A 23,136-nucleotide genomic window follows, 5' to 3' on the forward strand; every position below is an offset into this window, starting at 1 on the left:
TGCACTGGGCCACGGCCAATACAAATCCCAGGGCCAACTATGATCAGATGAGCTCAAAGAAAGCTTTTCTTTGATCTGCGCTGTCAGAACATGTCACGACTTGCACCGTTCTTGCTCACATATGTTAAGAAATGCACATACAAAAGCATGGTTCTTTTTATGAGATCTAATCATAGCTCTCTGGGTTTGCTGATGAGTCTTAATTTTGGTTGGTAGCAAATAAATGTCTGTTGATATCAGCTTGGCCAGGAGCCTGGAACAGATCCTGTGGTTGTAGCTAATGAAAAGACCGTTTGATGTGTTTGACGCAGAGGGAGAAGAAACCACTTCCAAATCTCCCAAAACCGCAGCCAACAAAGTCCCAGCCAACAGTATAGAACTGAAACCCATATAAGCTGCACATATGTACACAATGTACACACACACACACACACACACATACTTAGCTGTCTGTATGTAAATATGATATAGTTCAGGTTTTATCTTACAGTTCATGCAACAAACCTCACAGAAATCTTTTTCACCATCACTGTTTCAGTCAAGACCTCTATAATTAGAAGAGGATTACTCATCACAGAGGATTAGGTCAGAGCAGGGGATGTGGTTCTCCTGGAGTCACTATGAAGTATTCTAGATATAACTCACAGTCAAAGACCTTCAGTAGCTAGTAATCAGATAATAACTGCAATAATTCATGTCAGCTGGTCTTGTTTGTGTACATCGTGAGATAGACTCCGATGAGCTAAGGTCTGAGTCATGAAAAAGGGTTTCTTAACATGAAATCTATGAGAACGCACAAATCAAAAGTCGCCAGTGTGAAGCTGAGTAAAGTTACAGTAGATAAGCATTTAAAAAAAAAAGAAAAGAAGGAATGCACAGTTGCAAAAAAGCACTGTCGACTTTTTGGGACATGTCGGGGCATGAATGTCAGCTGTCAGTTACTCAACATGGTATGCAGGTTAGAGACACTGGCCAATCAGATAACCTTTAGGCATCAATCAAATAGGAATGTCAGGGAGCACAGAAGGACTAACGACGTAACTGTTTGGCAAAACTCGTTTTCAGGTAAGCTGAAAAAGAGTTTCTTTACCACAAAGAATTAGAAAGTGCAGCACTTTCTGAGCCACATTTTCAAACTCAGTTTAAAACCTTATACAACTTTTTTTTTTTTTTTTTAAGTTGAAGAGTTTAAAGTCCCAGGTCTACACTGACTGAGCTGTGTGAGAGTAAATGTGGCAGCACTGATTTGCATATTTCTTACACTCTGTTTTATGATTTTTTCTCATGAGTACACAATCAGGGATCTCTGCCCAGGGATTACCCCCCCCCAAAAAAAAAGCTTTAGTTGCATCTGCTACAAATAAACTAAATAAAAAAGTATGTGATTCAGGTGCTGATTATGAATATTCTCTTGTGCCTATCAATTGGTATTTATTTTGTTTGACAAAAAGATAAGATCTGTATCGAGACAAAACATGCCAGTCCACACTGAAACCCATCCTTAATTTGATGATCCAGACCTCTGAAAACACTAAAGGCTGATATTAAGTAACTCCTTGACAGATTTGTTAGCATCAGGCATGAAATTACAGTCAGTGGATCTTTCTCAAAGCTCCTCTCCCATGAAGCTCACAATGCCATGCATTGTACCGCAAAGAAAGAAAGCAAAGGTAAACACAGGGAGGAAGGGAAAAAAAAAGAAAAAGAGGGGGGTAAAGAGATGGACTGCTCCATGCAGAGGTGGATTACTGGGTTGATTGTTAGAAATGTTTTCAGTTCTCAATATAACATCATAACTGCATCTATGAGCTGAAATTGATGTTTCTTTTCCACTCGGAGAAGACCTGAACACAGTACCTATAAAGGTCCTGTGGCAGCATATTAATGTTTCCGTTGCAGTGGAAATGTGGCAAAATTACAAAGCAACAATCTGAGATGTAATTTTTGCATCAGATAGGAGAAAATGAAAAATTACATATATATATATATATTCATATTCACTAGAGAAAGGGCAGATGTGACAGAAGAAAAGAAATCTTTTTGTTTATCAATGCATAAATTAGCCATCATGTTAATGATTTTAAATTTTTAAAAAAATACAGATATATACTCAGTGTTGTAAAAACAGAACTGCATATCTACAGCCTTTATTTATACATCATCATTTTTCAATAATTATTGTTAACCACAGCAACAGTTACTCAGCCTAACGTGTAAGGTGATCCTGTAGTTTTACTGTTTGTCTACATATGACCATAATCATGGCTCTCACTACAACCACGGGCGCCCCACCTCAATGGTCTTCCTCTTGATCTTCTTCTGGTGTTCCAGGCGTTCCTTTTCTTTCTCCACAGCTCTAGTGGACTCTCTCAGTCTCTCCAGGTCCTGCTGGTACTTCTCCCTCTGCATGTCTAACTCCTCCCTCTCTTTTGCCAGTTGTGCCTGCATAAAACAAAGTGATGCAATTTAAAATTTGTTAAATATGAGAAATCTGTGTACAACAATTTCAGTCTTCAGCGCGCAGAAAACCAAATTTAACTGCATTCCACAGCCTTTAGGTAGCACAGAGCACCTCACCTCCAGCCGCCTGCACTCCTCCTCTCTTTGTTGCAGCCTGGCCTCAGTGGCCTCCATCTGCTGGTGGTGCCTCTCTCTCTCCCTTTCCCAGCGCTGCTGCTCCTGCCGGTGTTGAGACTGCAGCTTGTGGAGACTGGCCAGCTCTTCTCTCTGCAAGGCCAGAGTCCGCTGCTTCTCCTGCTCCAGGAGAACGTTCCCTCTGTGACGGCTGGGCACGGAAGCCCGCTCTGTCAGTGAGACCCGCTGCAGCTCAATGTGACTGTCCTGCTGTGAAACGATGGCCTGAAGATAGACCCAAGAATAGGTGAAGAATAAAAAACAAAACAAAAAAAAAAACATAAGTTCATCACAGAACACACCACATGTGCATTTTGCACTGAGACAATGATGATTAGCTGCAATTTAAGAGCTTAACATACTTTGCTTTCCATTTGCATCGTTCATTGAATGCATTTGGTGACATTTTCAGATATCAGAGTAAAAACAGTGAAGGGGAGACGTTTACCTGCAGACTGTAGAGCCTCTGGGAGAGCATCAGCACTCTGTCAAAGAACTAGAGCGCCAAAGAACAGACACGGTCAGCAAGCTCAAATATCCACACGCAACACCCAAACAATACAATATTTTACTGGTTTAACAAACATCTCATGGGTGCACCTTTCCACTCCAGTAGTCACGACTATGACTATCAAACCTGACAGTGTTCTGTAGCACATGCAGAGAGATAAGAGATGAGAAGCTTACTTCAGCCTCTGGGAAGGAGTTGGACCAGATGTGATTCCATCGCGGAGGAGCGCTCTCGTCAACCTGAGCGTCAGATACGCGACAACCACACTGATTACTATTCAGTACAGCTATACATCACGTACAATGCAATATATATGCAGTGAAAGCATTCCAAATTTGTTAACATATCGTTTCAAAATTTTTTAAAATTATTTGATTTCATGAGTTATACTGCGTGCAATTCATTTTGTGAACTAAAGTGATTCCAATAAATGCAGCAGTGGAAATACTATTCTTTGTGAGTTTAATTCAAGAAGAGAGGCAAAACATGTGAAATATGAGTCAGTATTTCTTTGTCATATTTAGAGCACTAAAACCCAGACAGTAATTAAAGGTGTGTATGAACCTTTTTCACACCTCTCACGCACACTTAAAAATCGATCCTTTAACATAAAATTACACAAACTTTGTCTCACACATGCGGACATGTTGTTAAATTTAGTCCAACTGCTTATTGTCAAGGACAGAAATTTACTGGAATTAAATTCATGTTCAGCGTGTAGGTTTATCAAGGCTTTATCTATTTATAAACAAATAAAATAACCTGCAAAAACAGGGTTACATTCAACATCGGGACATGGAAATTTTCCAGAGACTAGCTCTGTTTATTACTATTTACAGGAAATATCACTGACTCATCTCCAGATATGTGTGTGTGTGTGTGTGTGTGTGTGTGTGTAGAGGCCCTACCGTCCGCTCCAGGGTGTGGCTGCCACAGAGGTCTTTTAGCTGAGGGTCAGAGCTGGCTCTTTGACTCCTGTCTCTGTTTCTGGACTCGCCAGAGAAGTTCTTCTTCACACTGCCATCTGGCACAGACAAACAAGCGCACACACACACACACAAAGACACACGGTGACACAAACTATTTTTTTTTGACTGAAAAACATTCATAATCTATAACAGTTGCACAGACACCTCACACATATAGACACAAGTACATGTATGTGTAAAATTGTGCACACAGCTTCCTAAAATGCTGAGATTTTTTTGTTTGTTTGTTTATGAATAAATTCAAATCAACAAATCCACTGGAAAACTGTATGCCTTTATTTTTGTTAAATAATGGCTGACTGACCAGTGATTTACAACTGAAAAAAAAAACCACATTATTAGATGGCAGACTTCTCTGTGGCGTGGAGTGTGCTGGACTCACTCTTGCTTAAAATGGAGGGGCTGCTGTCATAGCCCCCAAAGGTGTCCGCTCGCCTGGGCAGAATCCCAGAGCCATTTCCTTCATCTGTCCGGGAGGGAGGAGGAGGAGGAGGAGGACTCTCTCTCACTCCAGACTGCAGCAGGTTCTGGAGGTTCTCCACTGATGAAAGAAAGTTAGGACCACAATAAAACCAGAAATTTCAGCAATATTACTACCTACTAATTTATTAAACAGTTGATTAATAAATTAGTCTGTGTGGGTGTAATCTGTGTGTAAATGCCATTCAATGGCACAGTGCTTTTCCCTTTGAAACTAAAACAAATTCAAATATTATCATGTAGCTTTGTCCTACCCTCAGTGATCGCTCCTTTGAGCAGGATCTCCCCCTGCTGGAGGTCTGAGAAGTCTCCTCGAAGCAGCAGTCTGGAACATGAAGCTGCGTCTTCCAGACCTGCCACAGATTCTGCCATTTCCGCAAACAGCTGAAGCTTCTCAGTTAGAGTCTGCATGATCACTGCATCCTTCTGGCTTAGCCGTTCTACAGTTGGGAAACATGACATAAAAGACTCAACGGCTTTAAAATGAAATTAGAGCTCATTCCTGGAGAATAAGCTTCAATATTCTGTACGTCTAGAAATTTTAAGGGTAATATGACACATGAGCACCACCTTGTGGCCTTTTGTTGAAATTTGTTGATTTGTAGTTACCTTGAAATTCTTTAAACCTTGACGCTCGCGCCTCTTCTTCCTCACTGAACAGCCTTTCCTCAGTGTGAGGACAGCTAATAGGGGGAGAGGACAGAAGCCAGGCGGTAAAGACAAAGGAAGTAAACCATGTAAGGACCCTGTGTGTTCTTTGAGATAAAATGTATTTAAAACAAATTGTTTCTTCTTGTTACAATGTGTAGAATATTTACAACCAGTGTAGTTATTTTATATTAGCTTGAGTAATAAATATGTGCTCTGGGTAAAAACAACAAAATCTCTCTGTGTTACTGCAGCTACCTCTCTGCAGCTTGTCGGATTTGTGTCATCCATGAGTTTCGCTCCTCCTTCGAGGTGGTGTGGATCTCATACATCTCTGGCTCATTGGAAGAGGCACAGATAAGGAACATGGCTTTCTCCTCATGGGCAACCTCCCTGACTATGAGCTTCTGGAGAGATATAACTGATGGCTTGTTATCCTGGGTGAACAAGAAAAAAAAAACAAAAGAGGGAAGGAGGAGACAAAGAAAAAAATGCCTTTAGATTTCTCATACATGGCAAAAATGGATGAATTTACCAATATGTCATGTATCACTGGTATAATTCTGCTCCTTTTCACAAGTTCCTGCACATTAAGTGTACTTCTCTTTGATGCCATTTTGTTTATGATTTTTATTTGTCGTACTGGCATACTCACCACTGCAGCGAATACATATCTCTGATCTTTTTCTTGTAGCAAAAGCAACACATCTGACAGCAGCACTGCAAGAATATCTAAAGGAAGAACAATCAGGAATTAGAGAGCCCAGACAAAATGATGCATCATTGATTTATAAGAACAGAATACATGCTTTAGAAAGCAGGTGAGCAAAGCACCTTATTTTATCATGTGATAACTTACCTTTGAGTCTGCCCGAAGCAGCTCTCCAGCTGACCGTGCCCTCGTGAAGCAGCCGTCTCCGGCCCTCCGCGAGGTCTTCCCTCCGAAAGACACGACCGTCTTTGAATTTTCCGTGTGCCTTTGGCTCCATCCTGCTGCGTATTTCTCGCAGCCGCGAGTTCTTCTCATGGAGATTAATCAACATGTCCACCTGTACGATGGTGTCTTTAATCAGACCCAGTGCCCGGGTCAAATCCTCATGCTCCTCTGTACCAACTGGGGATAAGGAAAAAAAAAAAATAATAATAAAGCAACAAACACAATAAACTTTTCTGATCTATGTTATTTTAAGTCATTCTGGATAGCAACTTATTTATTGAGCAAAAGGACCTTCGGTGTTTTGAAGAATGCGCTCAACTAGTACTGGGTACTTTGTAATCCGCTGAGTCACCAATAAAATACACTCAGTCACTCCAAGCCTCCGCACAATGGACAAGTTATTGATTTTCTGTAAAGAACAAAAACATTATTTTATTTAAACGTGCATCAGGCTGCATGTGAACTTATCGTCCTCTACAGCAGATTTACTGAGGCTGGTCAAAGAAATGAGAAGACCTCTGATGTATCTTACTCGTATGATGTTTTGGAACTTCTTGCTGTTTTGTAGCTGATCTTTATAGTAGCTGACAGCTTCACAGTGGTGACTGCAGAAATCGCCATAACTGTCCTTCATCTTCTGTCCTATTTCACCTGAGAACTGAGGAAAGAAGAAACTCATCTCTGCCACCAAGACTGGTTCATACTGCTAATTGATTTAACATATATAAAAATCCTGCATCATATTGCACACATGTAACTCTGTTACTGCATGTATTTATGGTGGGCATGTGTATGCATGTGTGTCTCCCCCCGTACCTGTGCGATCAGGATGTCTGCCAGTCTGTCGATAGTGTAGTTTCTGTCACTAGGCGAGATGAGGTTTTCTCGTCGCCGCTCTTTGAGACGAGACAGGAAGTGTGTGTGAAGGTCAAGGAGGTTTTCCAAGCGGGGGAATAGACAATCCAGCCTTCCCGCGTCCATCTGGAGGTTCTCCTTCAACTCTCGGACGTAGACGCGGAGCATTATTTTCAGTGTTCTCACATGGTGCATCTCTGTCTGCATCAGCTCTACAGGATGACAAACGCATGTTCTGTGAGTCACATGTATGTATAATGCACTGCAGTGCTGCAGAGTACAGTGCTGCGATGTTATGTAAACCTCCCATAACCTGTTCTCCCCCACACACTTGGCTAATGTGCTTATTAAATCTGTTCACAGCCAAAGGGAAATAGCTTTGATTTTTACACATCGAGGTTTATTTACAGGTTTTGCCTCAAGTGATGCTACTTGGGGCTTGAATAAAAAAAGAAAAACCCAAAAAACATATTTTATGTTTGATCCTTTGGAATAAAAAGAGTCCAAAACACAGAGTCATACAGTGTCATAGTTGAAGTGTATTTCAATCAATGTGCAATTACTGGAAGATGCCTTTAAAATGTAAAAGTGCTATCTTTATGCAGTTTGTGAAGATCTCCCTGATTCACGGGACGAGTGACTCACTGACTGGACGGGTACAGGAACAATGACATCACACCTACCGTATATCACCTCTTGTCTCTTCACCGTTTCTTTAGAGTGCTTTTTAAGATGCTGCTGATCAACTGCCAAACTCCATGAGTCTGCCTCCAAATCCTGAGCATCAGACTCCAGATCAGCCCGCACAGCTGCATAGTGATCATCTGAGGAGAGGAGCTAAGGCATCAGAACTGAATTTCTTTGCATTATAATAACAATAATAATGAAAAAAAAACCACTTTTGAATACTGCACAATGTTTGGGGTCCTCCAAGACAAAAAAATATAATAGTATTTATAATAAAGGGTATAAGGGATCATTTGTGCAATGAGTAAACTGAATAATAAGCTGCTGTGATGCATTTCAGTAATTTTATTGAAGTTTTATGTATGTATATGTATGAATGAATGTGTGCTGATTATTATCAGAATTCTCATTATGATTTGTGACTTGGTGAACTAAAGTTCATTTTCCACAAATGCAGACAAAGTTATTTTAATTAAAAAAAAAAAAAATACAACTTAGGTTACCTTAACAAAAGTCTCCATTGTGATAAATACATTTATAAATAATGAAATCATTTTGAAGAGATGATTCATAAACTGCGACTGGCTGGTGACCTGTACAGGGTGTACCCTGCCTCACGCCTTGTGACAGCTCTGATAGGCTCCAGCTGGGGCTGAACTAAATTATCTTTCGGCCTGCCCGTAAAAATCAGAATTTTTTTCAATTGATAAAATCATCAGCTCTGCCAGCAAAACATGTGGCCTTTGTTTTCTTCCATATCCAGCAACGTTCTGTCTGATTACAGTAAACTTGTTCACCACTGCCAGCATGCGCTTCACAGCAGGTGTGACAAATACTGGCAACACTACTTCTTACATGCTGCAGTCGATCACTTCCAGCAACACTGGACCTACGTCACGCATTAAGCACAAGGTCACTTTCCTTGAAGGGCCGATAACAAGAGTATGACTCCACCTCAAGAACATATTACTGCAGGTTTCAGCTTCTTTAAGTTAGTCAGTTAACCATAGTGCATGTTGTCATGTGAATAAAAAAAAGCTTGACTTGAAGAACTTGATTTTCAGTTCAGTTCTGCAGTACTGTTTTCATAAATCAGTCCTTAAAATGGCCCAGTTGGTCTGCCTCGCTTCCACACTCCAGCCTAGTAAGACACCACCACCACTACCACACACTCTCCTCTCTGGATTCATGGAAAAAATAAAAGCCCTGAGGGCAAACTGTCACTCAAGCAAAAAGCCCTTAGAAGACTCAGCAGCCTGAGAAAAGTAGCTAACAATTTCCCACAGAGCAACCATTCAAACCAAGATTAGGACTGTTTTTCAAGTAATTTCAGTTCAATCCTCACTTAAATCACTCAGTCAGCTAGCTCACCTTCTACAATGATGGACTCGGCGGTCGAAGGAGCGAGGGAAATTGCGTCTTCATTGCACCGCTTGGAGCGGAGAGTATCCGTCTCATCCATCTCACCAGGGAGGGATCTGAGGGAAGACAACCACAGGTCCAAGGTGGCATACATGGTGAAACAGAAACAACTTGATCGCACTACTCGCTGATAGTCCAAATAATCATAGGAGCCAACACGTGCATTTACAGATCGGAAGTAGCAGAGACATTAAAGAAGGTAGAGTGGAAAAAACAAAACAAAAACAGCCAGTTGCATTTGTCGTTCCCAATTTCTTCTTCGCCACTTACTGTTGCCCATCTGTGGCTCTCTGGCTTCTGCTCGTTTACACCTCCCTCTCCCGCTGCCTCCCCATCTCCCCACACGCTACTGAGCGATGTGGCAGAAAAGCAGTCAGCTGCAAGCTGTCTAGACTTTGCTTCAAAGGACGTTATATTAGAAAAGACAGCTTGCCTTTATACGTGGACTATAAAAACATCTTACGGCAGCACAGAGAAGATGCTGTTTGAGCTAAAAAGGCAAGACTCTAAAAATATGCAACATTTACATACAGCAGATCCTGAAAACATCTACAGTAAAGGATTATACATTTATGAGAAAGATCACTCACTTTGTGGTGATTTTTGAACTTTTCAACTCAAAGTACAAAAAGGCATGCTGTCATAGAGAAGCAATCTTTTAAACAGGAGACTAGTGAGAAAAAGTTTGTATAAGAAAAAAAAAAAGTTCTGTGTTCAATGCAGCTCTGAATAAAGTCTAACTTGTAAAGGTAGCAGTACTTACCCTGAACTACTGTTGTAATGAAGGCTGTAGCCAAGGCTGGAGGTAGAAGCCGTGGAGGTGCTAGTGGTGAGGGCGACAGTTTGTGAAGTGCTAAATCCCAGTTGACTAATGGTCATGCCTGGGGCACTGAGCAGACCTCGATGGCCATCCAGGGCCTGATATCCGGATGGACCCGCCTGATCCTGCTCTCTGTCCCAGTCTTTTAGCGCTGGGAAAGAAAGACGAGAGACAGGTGACTGGATGTAATGAGAGGACATAGAGGGGGAACGGGGCAAACGAGAAGAGGAGAGAGTGAAAGGAGAAGATGACCAGCGAAGTGGCGAAGAGGATAAGCTCTTCGAATCCTGCCCAAGTCGACCCCAGTTTTTTCTCAACCAAGATCGTGGCAGGGATCGGAAGAATCTGCAGGTGATCATGTCGCGGTGCATCAACACTCGCATCCCCACACGTCCAGACAGACCCCACGATGAGGTGGAGGAGCCTGGGGAGGATTGTTTAACAGCCCTGGAGCAAGCTTTGGAGGTTCCCTTTGTTTGGCAAGCTCTTTTGGCAACCACTAGCTCCATTGCAAATGTCTCCAAATCGGATGAGTGACAGAAGAAGGAGCGTAATAATCCACACTCCAACGTGAAGATCAACAGTATCCGTTGTGATATTGGTAGATATTATTGTACAAGCAATAAGTGAGTTCACCAGCGTAAACAATGAGAAGGAGAGAGCAGCACAAAACACGGTTTTAGACGCAACACATGAGACCCTTTAAGAGCAAGCTCCTCAGGAGAAGTAAGTTCCAGAAACACCCGTCCCCCTTTGATATTTCTCGCACTTTCCGATTCTTCACTTTTCCTCAATTCCTCCCTCTCCTCCTCATCTTCCTGACCCCCTGCACAAGCTACTGATTGGCTGGAGCAAGGCATGAGGAGAAATCAGGTGTGGCTGACAAGACTCCAGCTGCTCATAGAGAATAACAACTGCTACAGGAGATTAACTTAAGCTGCTGCTGTTGCCCCCGCAGCTGCTCACCTCCCCCGTGGGTTCAGTCACATGAAACTGGACCTGCTGCATGTTACAATCAATGATGAGTGAAATTTACTAGGGTGGACTAATTGATAGTAATGAAAAGAACACTAATCAGTTAAAAGGGTAACTGATGATTTTATGCATTTGTACTATAGTTGAGAATGAAAAGACCAAAACCACTTAATATATTCATCCTACTAAGTAGTATTATCTGTGTAGCTGGAGAGTTATTAGCTTATTCAACTGTACCATAGAGCTACATTGTACAGATCTTAACAGTGGCTTTTGAGAAACTACTTTCAAGACACTGTTCTTGAAAGTGAAGGCTCACGCGGTGGTTCAGCTGTGTCTTTTTTTGAAACAGCTTCTGGACAACAATGGTGCGGTAAGGGAAAGAAGAAGAATAAATCAGGTAATAGTAGATAGCAGAATCAATTTCTTGGTGGGTTTGGGCTTTTTGTGGGATTTGTTTACTCGAAGAAAAATATAGAAACTCATCACTCAAATTATATAAAGAAAATGATATTCTATAGTAGCTTTAACTACTATATACACACACTATAACAGTTGGTAAAGATCTGCTTTTTGTTTAGTTTTCTTCTCCTGTGTCTTTATATAAATTCTGTATATAAGGATTTAAAAAAAAAAATTCTAAATCTAGCCCTAACCTTAACCTGTCTGTTTTTAACAGTGGCTGATTATCACCTTTACCTACTGGCTGCTGGAGGCCAATCTCCCCCTCCTATGCTCAGTATGTAGGCACACACACCACAGAGAAATAGACTCACATACACACACAAATGCAGTATCAGAAAGAAATAGGACAAGTCTGTGTTCAGGTGTCATGAGGGTTCATGTTTTTAATCCTCTGCAAACCACCAGTTTGCCAAAAAGCTTTCCAATTAAACATAAAGGGACTAAAGCCACCTTCTCAGCCATCAATGCACCCCCTATAGTTACACTGATACTGTCAGTGGGATTTGTGAGCAGTACATCCACAGATAAATGCTCTACTTACCAAGGTTAGGAGAACCTGATGAGCCAGTCTTAGGGAGAGTATCTCTCTGCATAGAGAAAATACAAAAAAATACAGCATTTTTATGGCTGTTTACTCATGCTTTTATCAACTGAGTGACAGATTACAACATTTTTGAAAATTGCACAGTCACTGTATAATCTGTACAGAATGAGACTGCTCAGTTGACCAAGGGCTTTGCTTCACAAGCAAAGTCCATTTCAGGCAGACTCATAAGATCAGACAGAGGCATGTAATCTTCAGTCGAGCTGTCCTAAAGCCCAGCCGCAAATGAGACCAGAAAAGCGCCCTGTCAGAAGTGGATTTATGCATCTCTATGAGGGGACGAAGTAGCTTCATGCCGTGACTGACACTGCATAGAAGACTTATATGTCTTCTATGCACTGAATTAATCATTCAGTGGTGGTTCAGTGATGTTCTGGGGAGGCATTTCCGTAGAGGGGTGCACAGACCTCAACAGGCTAGGCAACAGCACCCTGACTGCCATTAGCTAGCAGGATGAAATCAGGATGGAATCCTGGGTTCCTCCTGGTGCATGACAATGCCGGCCTCATGTGGGGAGAGCAGGAGAGCATGCAGGCAGGATGAAAGAACTGATACCACTGACTGGACCCCATGCCCACCTGACCTAAATCCAATAAAACACCTCTGGGACATCATGTTTTGGTCTAACTGGGACCACCAGGCTGTACCTCATACTGGCCAGCAGCTCAGTGATGCCCTCATCCAGATCTGGGAGGAAATCCTCCAGAACACCATCCATCGTCTCATTAGGAGCATGCTCCGATGTTGTCAGGCACGCACACAAGCATGTGGTGGCCATAGAAACTACTGAGTACCATTTTGAAAATTCAGCTCTCTGTGGGTTGATAATTTTCATTTCCATCAAACAATGTGGAATCCTTTCGTTCCTGACACAATACCCATTCCATATCAGTATAAACATCCAGCATGATTTTTTTTCCCATTGACATCTGATGTGTTTTCAAAGTGTTCCTTTAATTTTTTTTAAACAGCGCATGATTAAAATTTGACATTATAGCCTTTTAAATCAATATGTCCAGCACATTGTTCAGTGTTTTTTTTTTTTCCCCACTTTAAAATTTAAAAATGTCTGGCCACATGAGCCACTCTGTGCATGTCATTCCCCCTGCTCTGTTGCTGCTTTCCTGTCAAATCTCCTATCAGTAATAAAGACTAAAAATGCCCAAAAAAAATGATTTTAAAAAGTATGACTTCTAGACTAGTCATGTCAAGGCTTTCTGAATTTTGTGCGGTTCTTCTCTATACTTTCACAAACTTCTAGAGAATTAACCAGAACAGCTACACTGAATGCTGCTGATACGGTAAAGCGTCAAATTTTGATGTTTCACCATCAAGCGAAAAGCTGTTTTAACACGAATGTTCAAAGTTCCCCTAAAAAAAAAAAAAAAAAACCTGTCTGAACACTTGTACATGTCATCACTGAATCATTGTCATAGCGTTGCACAAAAACATGAAATAATACTAATGGTAATCTAACCACACAAAGAGGACAGAGGAAGTGATGTGCAACTCCTTTGTGCAACATCACAAAAGTCCAGGCCTGAAGACATCTAAATACATGCAGTAAAACCCAGCGTGGGCCAATCATGGCTGCTTGCAGCGTTAGTATTTACCTTATTCTTGCTGCTGGTGCACTCACCCAGCAGAGATTTGCAGCTCTTGTGAACGTTCACAGCACAATCTGAAAAACACCAGGGCAGAAACTTAGAGTCAGTGTATCATTAGTCTTGCAGGAGCCATTGTATACAGTACACAAAAGCAACAGTGATGGGTTTTGGCTTGAACCAGATGAGAGCAATGATACCGTAAACCATGTTTAAAATAAAAAAAATTAAATGTAAAAACTGACTAGCTCCTGAAAGCAATGCGCAAAGTAAAAAGCTGTGATTCAGACAAGGCAAAGAAAGACAAGTGTGAAGGATAGTATTTTCCGCTGGTGCAAACAACCACAATGTTTGTGTTCAGAGGACTGTTAGTGCCAAGTAAAACTGGTGTTACTGGTGCAACAGTGGCTGTGGTTTCTGTTTGTTTCCACACGCATGATGCAGTCAGCTCAAGAGCTTCCTTTTTCTCAATAACAGGTTTATATTTTTGTCCACCTTTCTGCCATTATAAAACCCACAGCTTCTGCTGTCATGTTTAGATGACATAACTATATATATATATATATATATATATATATATATATATATATATATATATATATATATATATATATATATATCTCAAGCTGATTGCACAGATAAAATTTGTTATGAAAAAATAGGTTCTCCTCCATCATGTACTCAATTACTGAAAATACAGAAGACCAGTAAAACAAAACAAAAACTTACAACCTGGCCACATACCGTATGAACCACATATGGTACGCTCCCAAAGCCTTGCCTGGCGGACAAGGCTCGCCAAACAAATTAGTTATGCTTCAGCATGCAAAGTGTTTTCCCATCCCCTCCAGGTAAAACCAGGATAATACAAACAAGAAAGACAAGTACAGGGTTGCATACACAGACTAAAGCCACAAATGCTTATCTAATGCTGTGACTGGTGAAAAGCAAACTTCAGCTGACTGCATCAAATAGGTGCGTCACAACAGGAAGTGTAAAGTCAGGGGAGGGGCAAAAAAAAAAAAAGACAGGCTGTACAGTAATTATTCTGAATGTGATTTTTTTTTTTAATGTAAATCATTCAGCGATGATAAAGTGCTACATCTGTTTTATATCTTAATATTGCATTTTCAACACTGCCAACTGAGGGGAACAACAAAGGCAGTGTGACGACCGTTTAAAATCAGGCTTGTTAACAAAGGTGACACTGGCACGAGCCATACGAGCACCTTCCACTAAATGCTGCGCGAACTGCTCCAAAGGTTTCTCGCTCAGAAAAATCATGAAGCAGCGACACATGTGATCATTTGTGTGTGAAAACCACAAAGATAAGCTTCACATACTCTGTGAGTAACATATATTAGAAAGCAAAAGCCCTCTGCATGTAGCTTTTTTGCCTTTTAGATCCAGCTCTGGCTGCTTTTACTTCACTTCATCCACAATCTCTACACCCCCCCACCCCGGGTGTCTGCTGCTCACTCTCTCTCATAATAAATGAACAATTGCTGGCTCAGCTGAAGGAAAAGAAAACAGAAACTGGCTTCTGAATAATCTAAACCAGCACTGCTGTGTCCCTTTTTGAGCTGGGCTGAGCATAAATTACGCAGATATATATAAAGTTGTAAATAGCACAAAACATCTAACATGAATAGCTTTCTAAGTTGTGTGGCTTCAGAACATGTACCCATTTTCCTCTTTTAGACTGTGCTGTTTTGCAGTTAGAGGGTGGACAAATCTGGGTTGTTTTTTTTTCCCACATTAAGAACAAACAAGAGTCAACACAAGCAGCAAACCCAGAGATAATTTTCAACTTTTCATCTTGATTCTAACTAATAAATGAAACATAAATTCAATCTTCTTGTCAGCCTGGCTATTTGACAGATGCATCCTCTTCTGACCAACCCTCTGCAATGTACTCCTCCATTACATCCATGAGTCTTCTCTGTGGTCCTTCTGCTCCCTACTGATCACTACAGATCACAGTGTCATCTGGACACACCATAGTCCACAGGGACTCCTGACTGGCCTCATCTGTCAATCACCATTACAAACAAGAAAGGTCTCAGAGACGATCCCTGTAGCCCACCTTGAACCCATCTATCACTCCTACTCCTGTCCTGCACCACCCTCGCATACTTTGCTGCCACTCCTGACTTCCTTATACAGTACCGTAGTTCCTCTCTTGGAAAAGTACTGGTAACAACAAGAAAAAACCAACAGAAAAACTTAATTATTAAGTGTATCTATCTGGAGTAAAAAAATCCATGTCATAACAATGTTATCACACAATAGAAGTAAAAGATTAACCTAGATAAGCAAGAACAGTACGTTTTTTTGTTTCTTCATATCGCTGAGCTTATCAGGTACTCATTGCAGCTTGTTTAGCAACAGCACACTGTGCAATAGTCTTGGTGAAAACATGCCAATTGTGAAACAGAAAATACATCAAAGGCTAGAGATCAAAGTACGCACAGCTCAGGTGTGAGGACGCAATGGTGCATCACCAGTTGGATATTGTTGTGTGCAAGTGTCTGCTATCAGATACTGTTGAGAAATGTCAGAAGTTCCAGTCACTCACTTAAGTCAGTAGCTGATCCTCGAGACACTCAGCTCCCTAACAAAACCATGACCACACTGCTGACTCCCCATCACATAAGAAGGCCTCTTGTGGTATAGAGTGGACACTTCAGTGAGTCACAGTAAACTAGAACTGAAAATGATGCCTAGCTCTCCACTGTGACTGGCAGAAAGAAAAAACTGTGCTGCTACTCTAACTCTAGAGAAAATGCGTTATCTTACAGGACTGTCAACTGGATTTGTTAGAGGTCAAGAGTACAATGGGTGGGGACGTCCAGGAAGGCATTGCCTCATACATTACATCAAGTAAACACTGTTTTCACATGTGGTCCTGAAACACTGTCAAATTCAAGACAGTGTGAAACTGCAATTTCCGCCACAGGCGGTTTTACAAGTGTTTTCGTGAAACTACAAAGGATGTGTATTTTACATCCCTGAAATGTGCAGTTTTGAGTTTGCAGAGGCTGGTTTTGAATCCATTTGCGGCTACCTAATGATGCTTGGGTGGCTCAGATTCAAGAAGCTGTGTATTTTTGTGAATCTTGTGTTTGATTTAATCAGCAAAGCTCTTTTTGCGTGCATACGATGACCACCCAAATCTAACATCTTAGAGTCACTAGAACTTAAGCCACAGGGCTCTCAATCACCACAATCAAAAAAGTAAAGGCTAGTGTTCAATCCTTCAGTTCCCAAGACTTAGAGGTAGAATCCAAACCAGAACCCTTTGTACGTGAACATCATTCAATTTATGTGCATGAAAAGCATTGCTGGAAGCATGTCCTCTCTGTCAACTAAGTTCCATCCACGCATGCATTTTCTTAAAAGCTTGTCCAGCGAGGTTTACAGGGGGCTGGAGCCTCTCCCAGCCAACACAGAGCAAGAGACGGGGTACTCCCTGAAGAAATCGCCAGTCCACTACAGACCCACTGACACAAACAGCTAGAAAACCATGGACAATGACATCCACACTGATGCCCACCAATCAACAGCTAACCTAACAAGCATGCCTCTGAACTACGTGGGTAACCTGGAGAAAACCTATGCAGGCACAGAGAGACCATGAAAACTAAAATGCAATTTAAAGATATTAATCTTCCACAGAATAAGTTAAGATGGTGCAGCATCACATTCTGAGAGGAAACTAACTTGATGGTGAAATTCAGTAAGTTTAAAATATAAAAGCAGCTGTGTGAAAACCCCAATCATCCTTTGCATTTCAAAGAAATAATACCACAAACAGCTGAACAGACCGACCAAAGTAAAAGAGGAAACTAGGCCACTTTTTAAAGTTAATGCATGTGGCCAAAAAAAATGACATCAGTAGCTTCCTGTGCAATCATGCACACAAGCTTTAAAAAAAAAAAGGGAGTTACTCTTAATTAACCAAAGCAACAGTGGCAAAACAATTGGGATGAAGTCCTAAGTAGTCAGCCAAGCCAATGACATCATCTAATGAAACAGGAAGAAGTTGAGCTCAGGGAGTGGTTTACAAAGTGAAGTGAAACATCTCTGTTGATTGCAGTTCACCACCTAAAAAAGACCACTAATGCTGCACCTCTAGTAAGTGTTGAAATTAGCACAACAATAATGTTTTCTTTTTCGCACACTTGACTTCGATTGGGTTTGAACATTTAGTTTAATTTAAAAAGCAATCTATCATTTTTGAACTCCTGGTAATAATGGTCCAAATCCTTCTACTGTTCCCTGATAATGCCCCTGAGGTGCTTGTGCCCATTTCTTGACTAACTGGGTCAAAAGTAACCAAAAAAAAAGTAGATAACAATGGTCCACAAGAGGAAAATACTATTATGAAATCCAAACTTTCAATCATGTAAAATGCACACACACAGAGAGCCAGGCATGCTTGAAGGCAAAGCAGTGATGCATAAAGAAGTGGTGTGCTAACAGGCAGAGATGGGTGAGTCCCAAAGTCAGTGGAGTGGGCTGTTATGCACTGGTAGACCTGCCAAGCACAATTAGCACCATGTGACCCAGTCAGAACAGAAAGGCTGAAGAGTGAGGTGACAGGCTGAATGGTCAACCTTCAGCCCCGGGCATTCCTGCTGGCTGATGCCAGCAAAGCCCTGGCAGAGTGCATCACCTGCCCGGTTGAAGAATGGCAAGAATTTAATTGAATACACTGAAGAATATATATTTACGAAGAAAAGAAATAAAAATGCCTATCTCAGCTAAAGGGAGGGAGCAAAGAAAATAAAGGGTAACGACAGAGACAAGGTGGAGACAGCCTCGGTTTGCACTGCTCTGACATTACTACTGTAAATGTGAAATACACGTTATATTAGAGGAAACGCCAGCAAATTAGACTTCAGGCATATTATCTTGGCAGCTAACGTTAGCAATCACCTGTTGAGCTTCGCGCAAAGTCTACAACCTGCAGCAAAGCCAAGTCGCCGAAAAGCCACATAAAGTTGAGCAAAGTGGACGTATTCAACAAACATACGGGTTTCGTGGCGTTGTGCGTTTGTTTATAATAAAAACACGAGGTTTCAACTAACCTTATGTTTCGAATATAAAGGTTTGTACGCGAGCTAACAACACGCTAGCGCTGCGTGGCTAATAAGTAGCCAGCACAGCATTGAGAATCTTCAGGAGCTAATTTGGGCCGGCTATGTATAAATTAAATTCTCGAGAAAGTAAATAATTATTGCCAGTATTATCACACTGAAAAAGGAAGAAGCGCCTAGTTGGCTGTGATTAGCTTTTAGCTGGCTTAGCTAGCGTCAGGGATGACTGAAAAGTCCACAAGAGGGAAACAACGGGAGTTATCCACCTGATCCCGCTAGAGACCATCGCTACCGTAGCCGCTTCTTACCGCTCCAAGAAGACTCGGGTTTGTCTGAATCAGCTGCATCCAAGGGGAACTGTAGTCTGCCCGTAAGTTAAATAAAACGCACCGGCCAGTGAGATCAGCAGCAACAAGTATCCCACATACTCGGTTTTGTCCAGTTTGTGTCTCCACTGGGAATAATCTCTGGCATACAAACGACGCATTCCACAGGCTGAATCCCCACAGGGCTGAGTTCAAATTAAAGGGACACTCACTTGTTTTCTCACGCCTGTGTCCGCGCACCAGCAACACATGAGCATCTAGGGTTTGCCACTTAATCACACTCTGCAGCAGTGACGGTTGATGAATGGATAAATGTACCAGAGATTCCTCATTATTGTCTCAAACCAGATTGTTTAAGACAATAGTGGAGAGTGTCCGGATACCCGAGGACTGGAGAAGAAGTGTACTGCTACCGATTTTCAAGAACAAAAGGTGGTGTGCAGAGCTGCAGTGATACAGAGGGATAAAGCTGATGAGCCATAACATGAAGTATGAGAAAGAGTTGTTGAAGCTAGGTTAAGGATAGGAGTGATGATCAGTGAGCAGCAGTATGACTTCACAGATGTGACGTTTGCTTTTAGAGTGTTGATGGTGAAATTTGGAGGACAGAAGGAGCTACACCGTGTCTTTGTTGATCTAGAGAAGCCATATGATAGGGTGCCAAGAGAGGAACTGTGGTACTGCTTGAGGAACTCAGGACTGGCATAGAAGTGTGTGAGGGAGGTGCAGGACATGTATGAGGACAGAGAGACAGATGGGTTCAAGGTGGGGGTGGGAGTACATCAGGGATCAGCTCTGAGCCCCTTCTTGTTTGCAGTGGTGATGGACAGACTTACAGATGAAGTCAGGCAGGAGTCTCTGTGGATTGTGATGTTTACAGATGACATTGTGTACACGTGTAGTGAGAGTAGGGAACGGGTGGAAGAGAGCCTGGAGAGGTGGAGGTATGCTCTGAAGAGCAATGAAAGTCAGTCGAAGCAAGACATAATACATATGTGTGAATGAGAGGGAGACAGATGGAAAGGAGAACATGCATGGAGTAGAGGTAGTGAAGGTAGGTGATTAAAAACCTGGGATCAACCATCTAAAGCAACAGAGTGCAGGCAGGGTGGAGTGTCAGGAGTGACTTATGACAGAAGGGCAGCAGCAAGAGCAAAAAAGGAAGGTTTACAAGATGGTAGTGAGACCTGCTCTGATGTATGTTTTGGAGATGGTGGCAGGGTTGAAGATGCCTAAGATGTTTTTTGGGAGTGACCAGAATGAAAGATTAGAGGTTGAGTGAGACAAAGTATGAGAGGAAAGGTGCAGAGGAGGGTAGTGAATATATTGGACAAATGATGTTGGATATGAAGCTGCCGGGCAGGAGGAAAAGAGGAAGACCTCAGATAAGGGATGTAGTGAAAGAGATCACAGTTGGTGTGACAGAAGACGATGGCAAGAACAGGGTGAGATGGAGGCAGATGATTAGCTGTAGCAAGCCCTAAAGGGAGCAGCTGAAAGAAGAAGGAGAAAATGCCTTATTGTTTTCTGTTGCTGTCAAAAAGAGGCAGTCCAGTGTGGAACATGCTGAATGTGTGGTGCACTGTGCCTTACTTAAAGATGCCAGAGCAGCTCTGTTTAATAAGCAAGGAATAAGAAACAAACATATATTACATCCCCACTGCCAGACCATAAGGTGTCTAAATATCTTGGATGTATTAATATGGGCTTTGTCTGCAACAGAATAGAAGGAGCAAGGAAATATTAAGTTATAGTCATGATATAATGATGCAATTGCACAGAATGACCAAATGCCCCCCACAGCTCGCATCCACATGTGCCAGTAAAGGGAGACAGAAATGGTAATAATATGGAAAACACTTCTGTTTCCTTGTTACTGGAAACTTTATTTGTTGATGTGAAATTCTCAACAGCCAGACCACATGGCTTATGAGAAGACAGTCTCTAGATTACAATAATGTAAACACATGTGACAAAAGTCCGCACTGCTAGCATCAGTCACTGTGATGGAAAGGAAATACGCAGTGGGAGTTTAAAAGTGTCACTTTAAAATAACCTTTCTAAACATAACTGGAACATCATACTGAGTTTGTCTAGAACCAACTGTATCATTAGACCATTTTACTTTAACTCCAGTTGTGTGAAAAACCTTCTCACAGGACTTTGTGAACCACCTGTAGTAGCAATAAGTTGAAGTATTAATTTTCTCTGACTTTATCAGTCTCTTACACTATTGTGGAGGAATTTGGGCCCACTCTTCTTTACAGCATGACTTCAGTTCATTAACGTTTGTGGGCATTTCTTTATACTCTAAAGGCCCTCCCACAGCACTGCAGTCAGGTTGAGGTCTGGCCATTTCATTTCCTTTGATTCTTTTCCAGACATTCTGCTGTAATTTTGCTGCTGTGCATGACGTGTGGCATGACCCAGTTTTGTCCAAGTTTTAGCTGTTGGACAGACGGGTTCACACGTGCCCGACAGTTGGTATGAGGTCTTTGTGCCGATATGCTCTCTTAAATTCTGTGGAAGCTGTAAGGGTGTTCTTAGTTTTTCTTTTTCATATGATATTGTCTGATGGAATGTGACTACATAAATTTACAGCAGGTAAATCTTCAGACACTTGGGTAATTTGCTTTTATGCTGCTTTAAATGGTATCTTTTTGCACAGTTGTACCAGCATGTAATACTTAAAAAGTAAAAAAAAGAGAAACTGAAAGGGAACACCTTATCTTCAGCAAAACATCTTCCCAGCAAAAAAGTGCAAAGGAGACGCCGAAGTCGCTGTGACGAATGGTGAAAACTTGCTATTTGATTTGTCTTTTAATGCTTTAACAAAAATGTCAGTATATAGAGGTTGAACTGGTTTTATTCATTACAAGTTCTTGTTGTATTTGCATGTGTGTCTGTGGTTTGTTTCCCTGTGTGCTTGAGTGCTCCACTAAGTGGGCGAGTGAGTGTGCATGCAATATAAATAGACGCGAGTTTGTGCCTGAGCGCAGCACCTGTGAACATACGTGTCCGACTGAGAGCAAGCGTGGGTGCGTGTACACCTGTGGCTGTGGTGTTACTCACTCATGCACTGCAGGCCATGCTTTTTTTGCAGCGCCTTGCTGCACAAGGAGCACGTGGCACAACTGGAGAAGTAACCTGTCACCAAATAATGCCCATTGCTGCCGCTGTTGCTGCCACACAATTTCTCCCTGTCCTTGTCCTTCACCTTCTCTTTCTGTAGCTCTTTTTCACGGTTCTTACCCTGCAGAGGAACAATTAAAGAAAAGGGGGTAGTTATTTTCTATGCAAATTTGTGTTCTCCTTACATACTGCAAGGCTGCACATGACATCATATGACTGAGGCAGGATGCACAATTAGGTTTGTGTAAGCAGATGAGGTTGTGTGTGCTACATGCACACCACTGAACTGTTTATACATAAGGATTTTGAACTTGTGTTCGTACGGAAGAGAGCAGCTGCTTTAAAATGCAATGGCGCATTTTGTCACAAAATAAAGTTATTCGGCCAAATGTGCCATTGCATTTCAGGCAGCAAGTATAATTCACCATAAAGTCATTGTGGCAACACTTGCCCGCACAGACTTACCTTGTCTTTATTGAAGGAGCCGGTCATCCTGTTCCTGAGAGAGCTCAGAGTCCTCTTAACTTTTGTGCCCCTCTCCACCTTCTCTATACGATCCTCCTCTTCCTCATTCCTGGTAGAGGAAGAAGAGAATACAGTAAAGTACAAACTACGAAATTAAGCTAATGTAAACACACAAAAAACATCTCGATGACATTCTGTCTGACCAACTGTCTTCTTTTTTTTTTTTTTTTAAATCAGATAATAACACAGGTACTCTCAGGGTGCTTTACATAGTAAGATAACAGTCTTAAAATTATCACTGCTGAAAACCTCATACAATTTCCCCTGAGTGCACACACATGAAATTAATTATGGGAAATGGGACATTGTGGAGTAGTGACAGTTATTGTGATAGTTTTTTATAAAAACAAACCACATTATTGCAGAACAAAGAGCAGCCTGCACTGCACTGACACTTTGTGTTTCACTGCTTTCAGTGGT

General features: G+C 41.6%; 1 protein-coding gene across 1 annotated transcript in view; it reads right to left on the reverse strand.

The window, feature by feature from the left end:
- arhgef18b (rho/rac guanine nucleotide exchange factor (GEF) 18b) overlaps positions 1-23,136 on the reverse strand; it is a 33,580-nt gene that overhangs the window by 10,262 nt on the left and 182 nt on the right. The window contains exons 2-22 of the mRNA XM_030728232.1: positions 22,657-22,765; positions 22,132-22,312; positions 13,641-13,708; positions 11,965-12,010; positions 9,927-10,134; positions 9,113-9,219; positions 7,738-7,878; positions 7,016-7,266; positions 6,732-6,857; positions 6,491-6,608; positions 6,122-6,376; positions 5,918-5,994; positions 5,521-5,699; positions 5,224-5,297; positions 4,869-5,054; positions 4,517-4,675; positions 4,054-4,169; positions 3,322-3,384; positions 3,083-3,130; positions 2,578-2,859; positions 2,293-2,442 (exon numbers count right to left, since the gene is read on the reverse strand). Of these exons, the coding sequence (XP_030584092.1) occupies positions 2,293-2,442; positions 2,578-2,859; positions 3,083-3,130; positions 3,322-3,384; positions 4,054-4,169; positions 4,517-4,675; positions 4,869-5,054; positions 5,224-5,297; positions 5,521-5,699; positions 5,918-5,994; positions 6,122-6,376; positions 6,491-6,608; positions 6,732-6,857; positions 7,016-7,266; positions 7,738-7,878; positions 9,113-9,219; positions 9,927-10,134; positions 11,965-12,010; positions 13,641-13,708; positions 22,132-22,312; positions 22,657-22,683 (2,862 nt within the window). The 5' untranslated portion in view covers positions 22,684-22,765. The remainder of the gene's footprint in view (positions 1-2,292; positions 2,443-2,577; positions 2,860-3,082; positions 3,131-3,321; positions 3,385-4,053; positions 4,170-4,516; positions 4,676-4,868; positions 5,055-5,223; positions 5,298-5,520; positions 5,700-5,917; positions 5,995-6,121; positions 6,377-6,490; positions 6,609-6,731; positions 6,858-7,015; positions 7,267-7,737; positions 7,879-9,112; positions 9,220-9,926; positions 10,135-11,964; positions 12,011-13,640; positions 13,709-22,131; positions 22,313-22,656; positions 22,766-23,136) is intronic.

Source organism: Archocentrus centrarchus, chromosome 4, assembly GCF_007364275.1.
Source record: "Archocentrus centrarchus isolate MPI-CPG fArcCen1 chromosome 4, fArcCen1, whole genome shotgun sequence".
NCBI classification, from domain to species: Eukaryota; Metazoa; Chordata; class Actinopteri; order Cichliformes; family Cichlidae; genus Archocentrus; species Archocentrus centrarchus.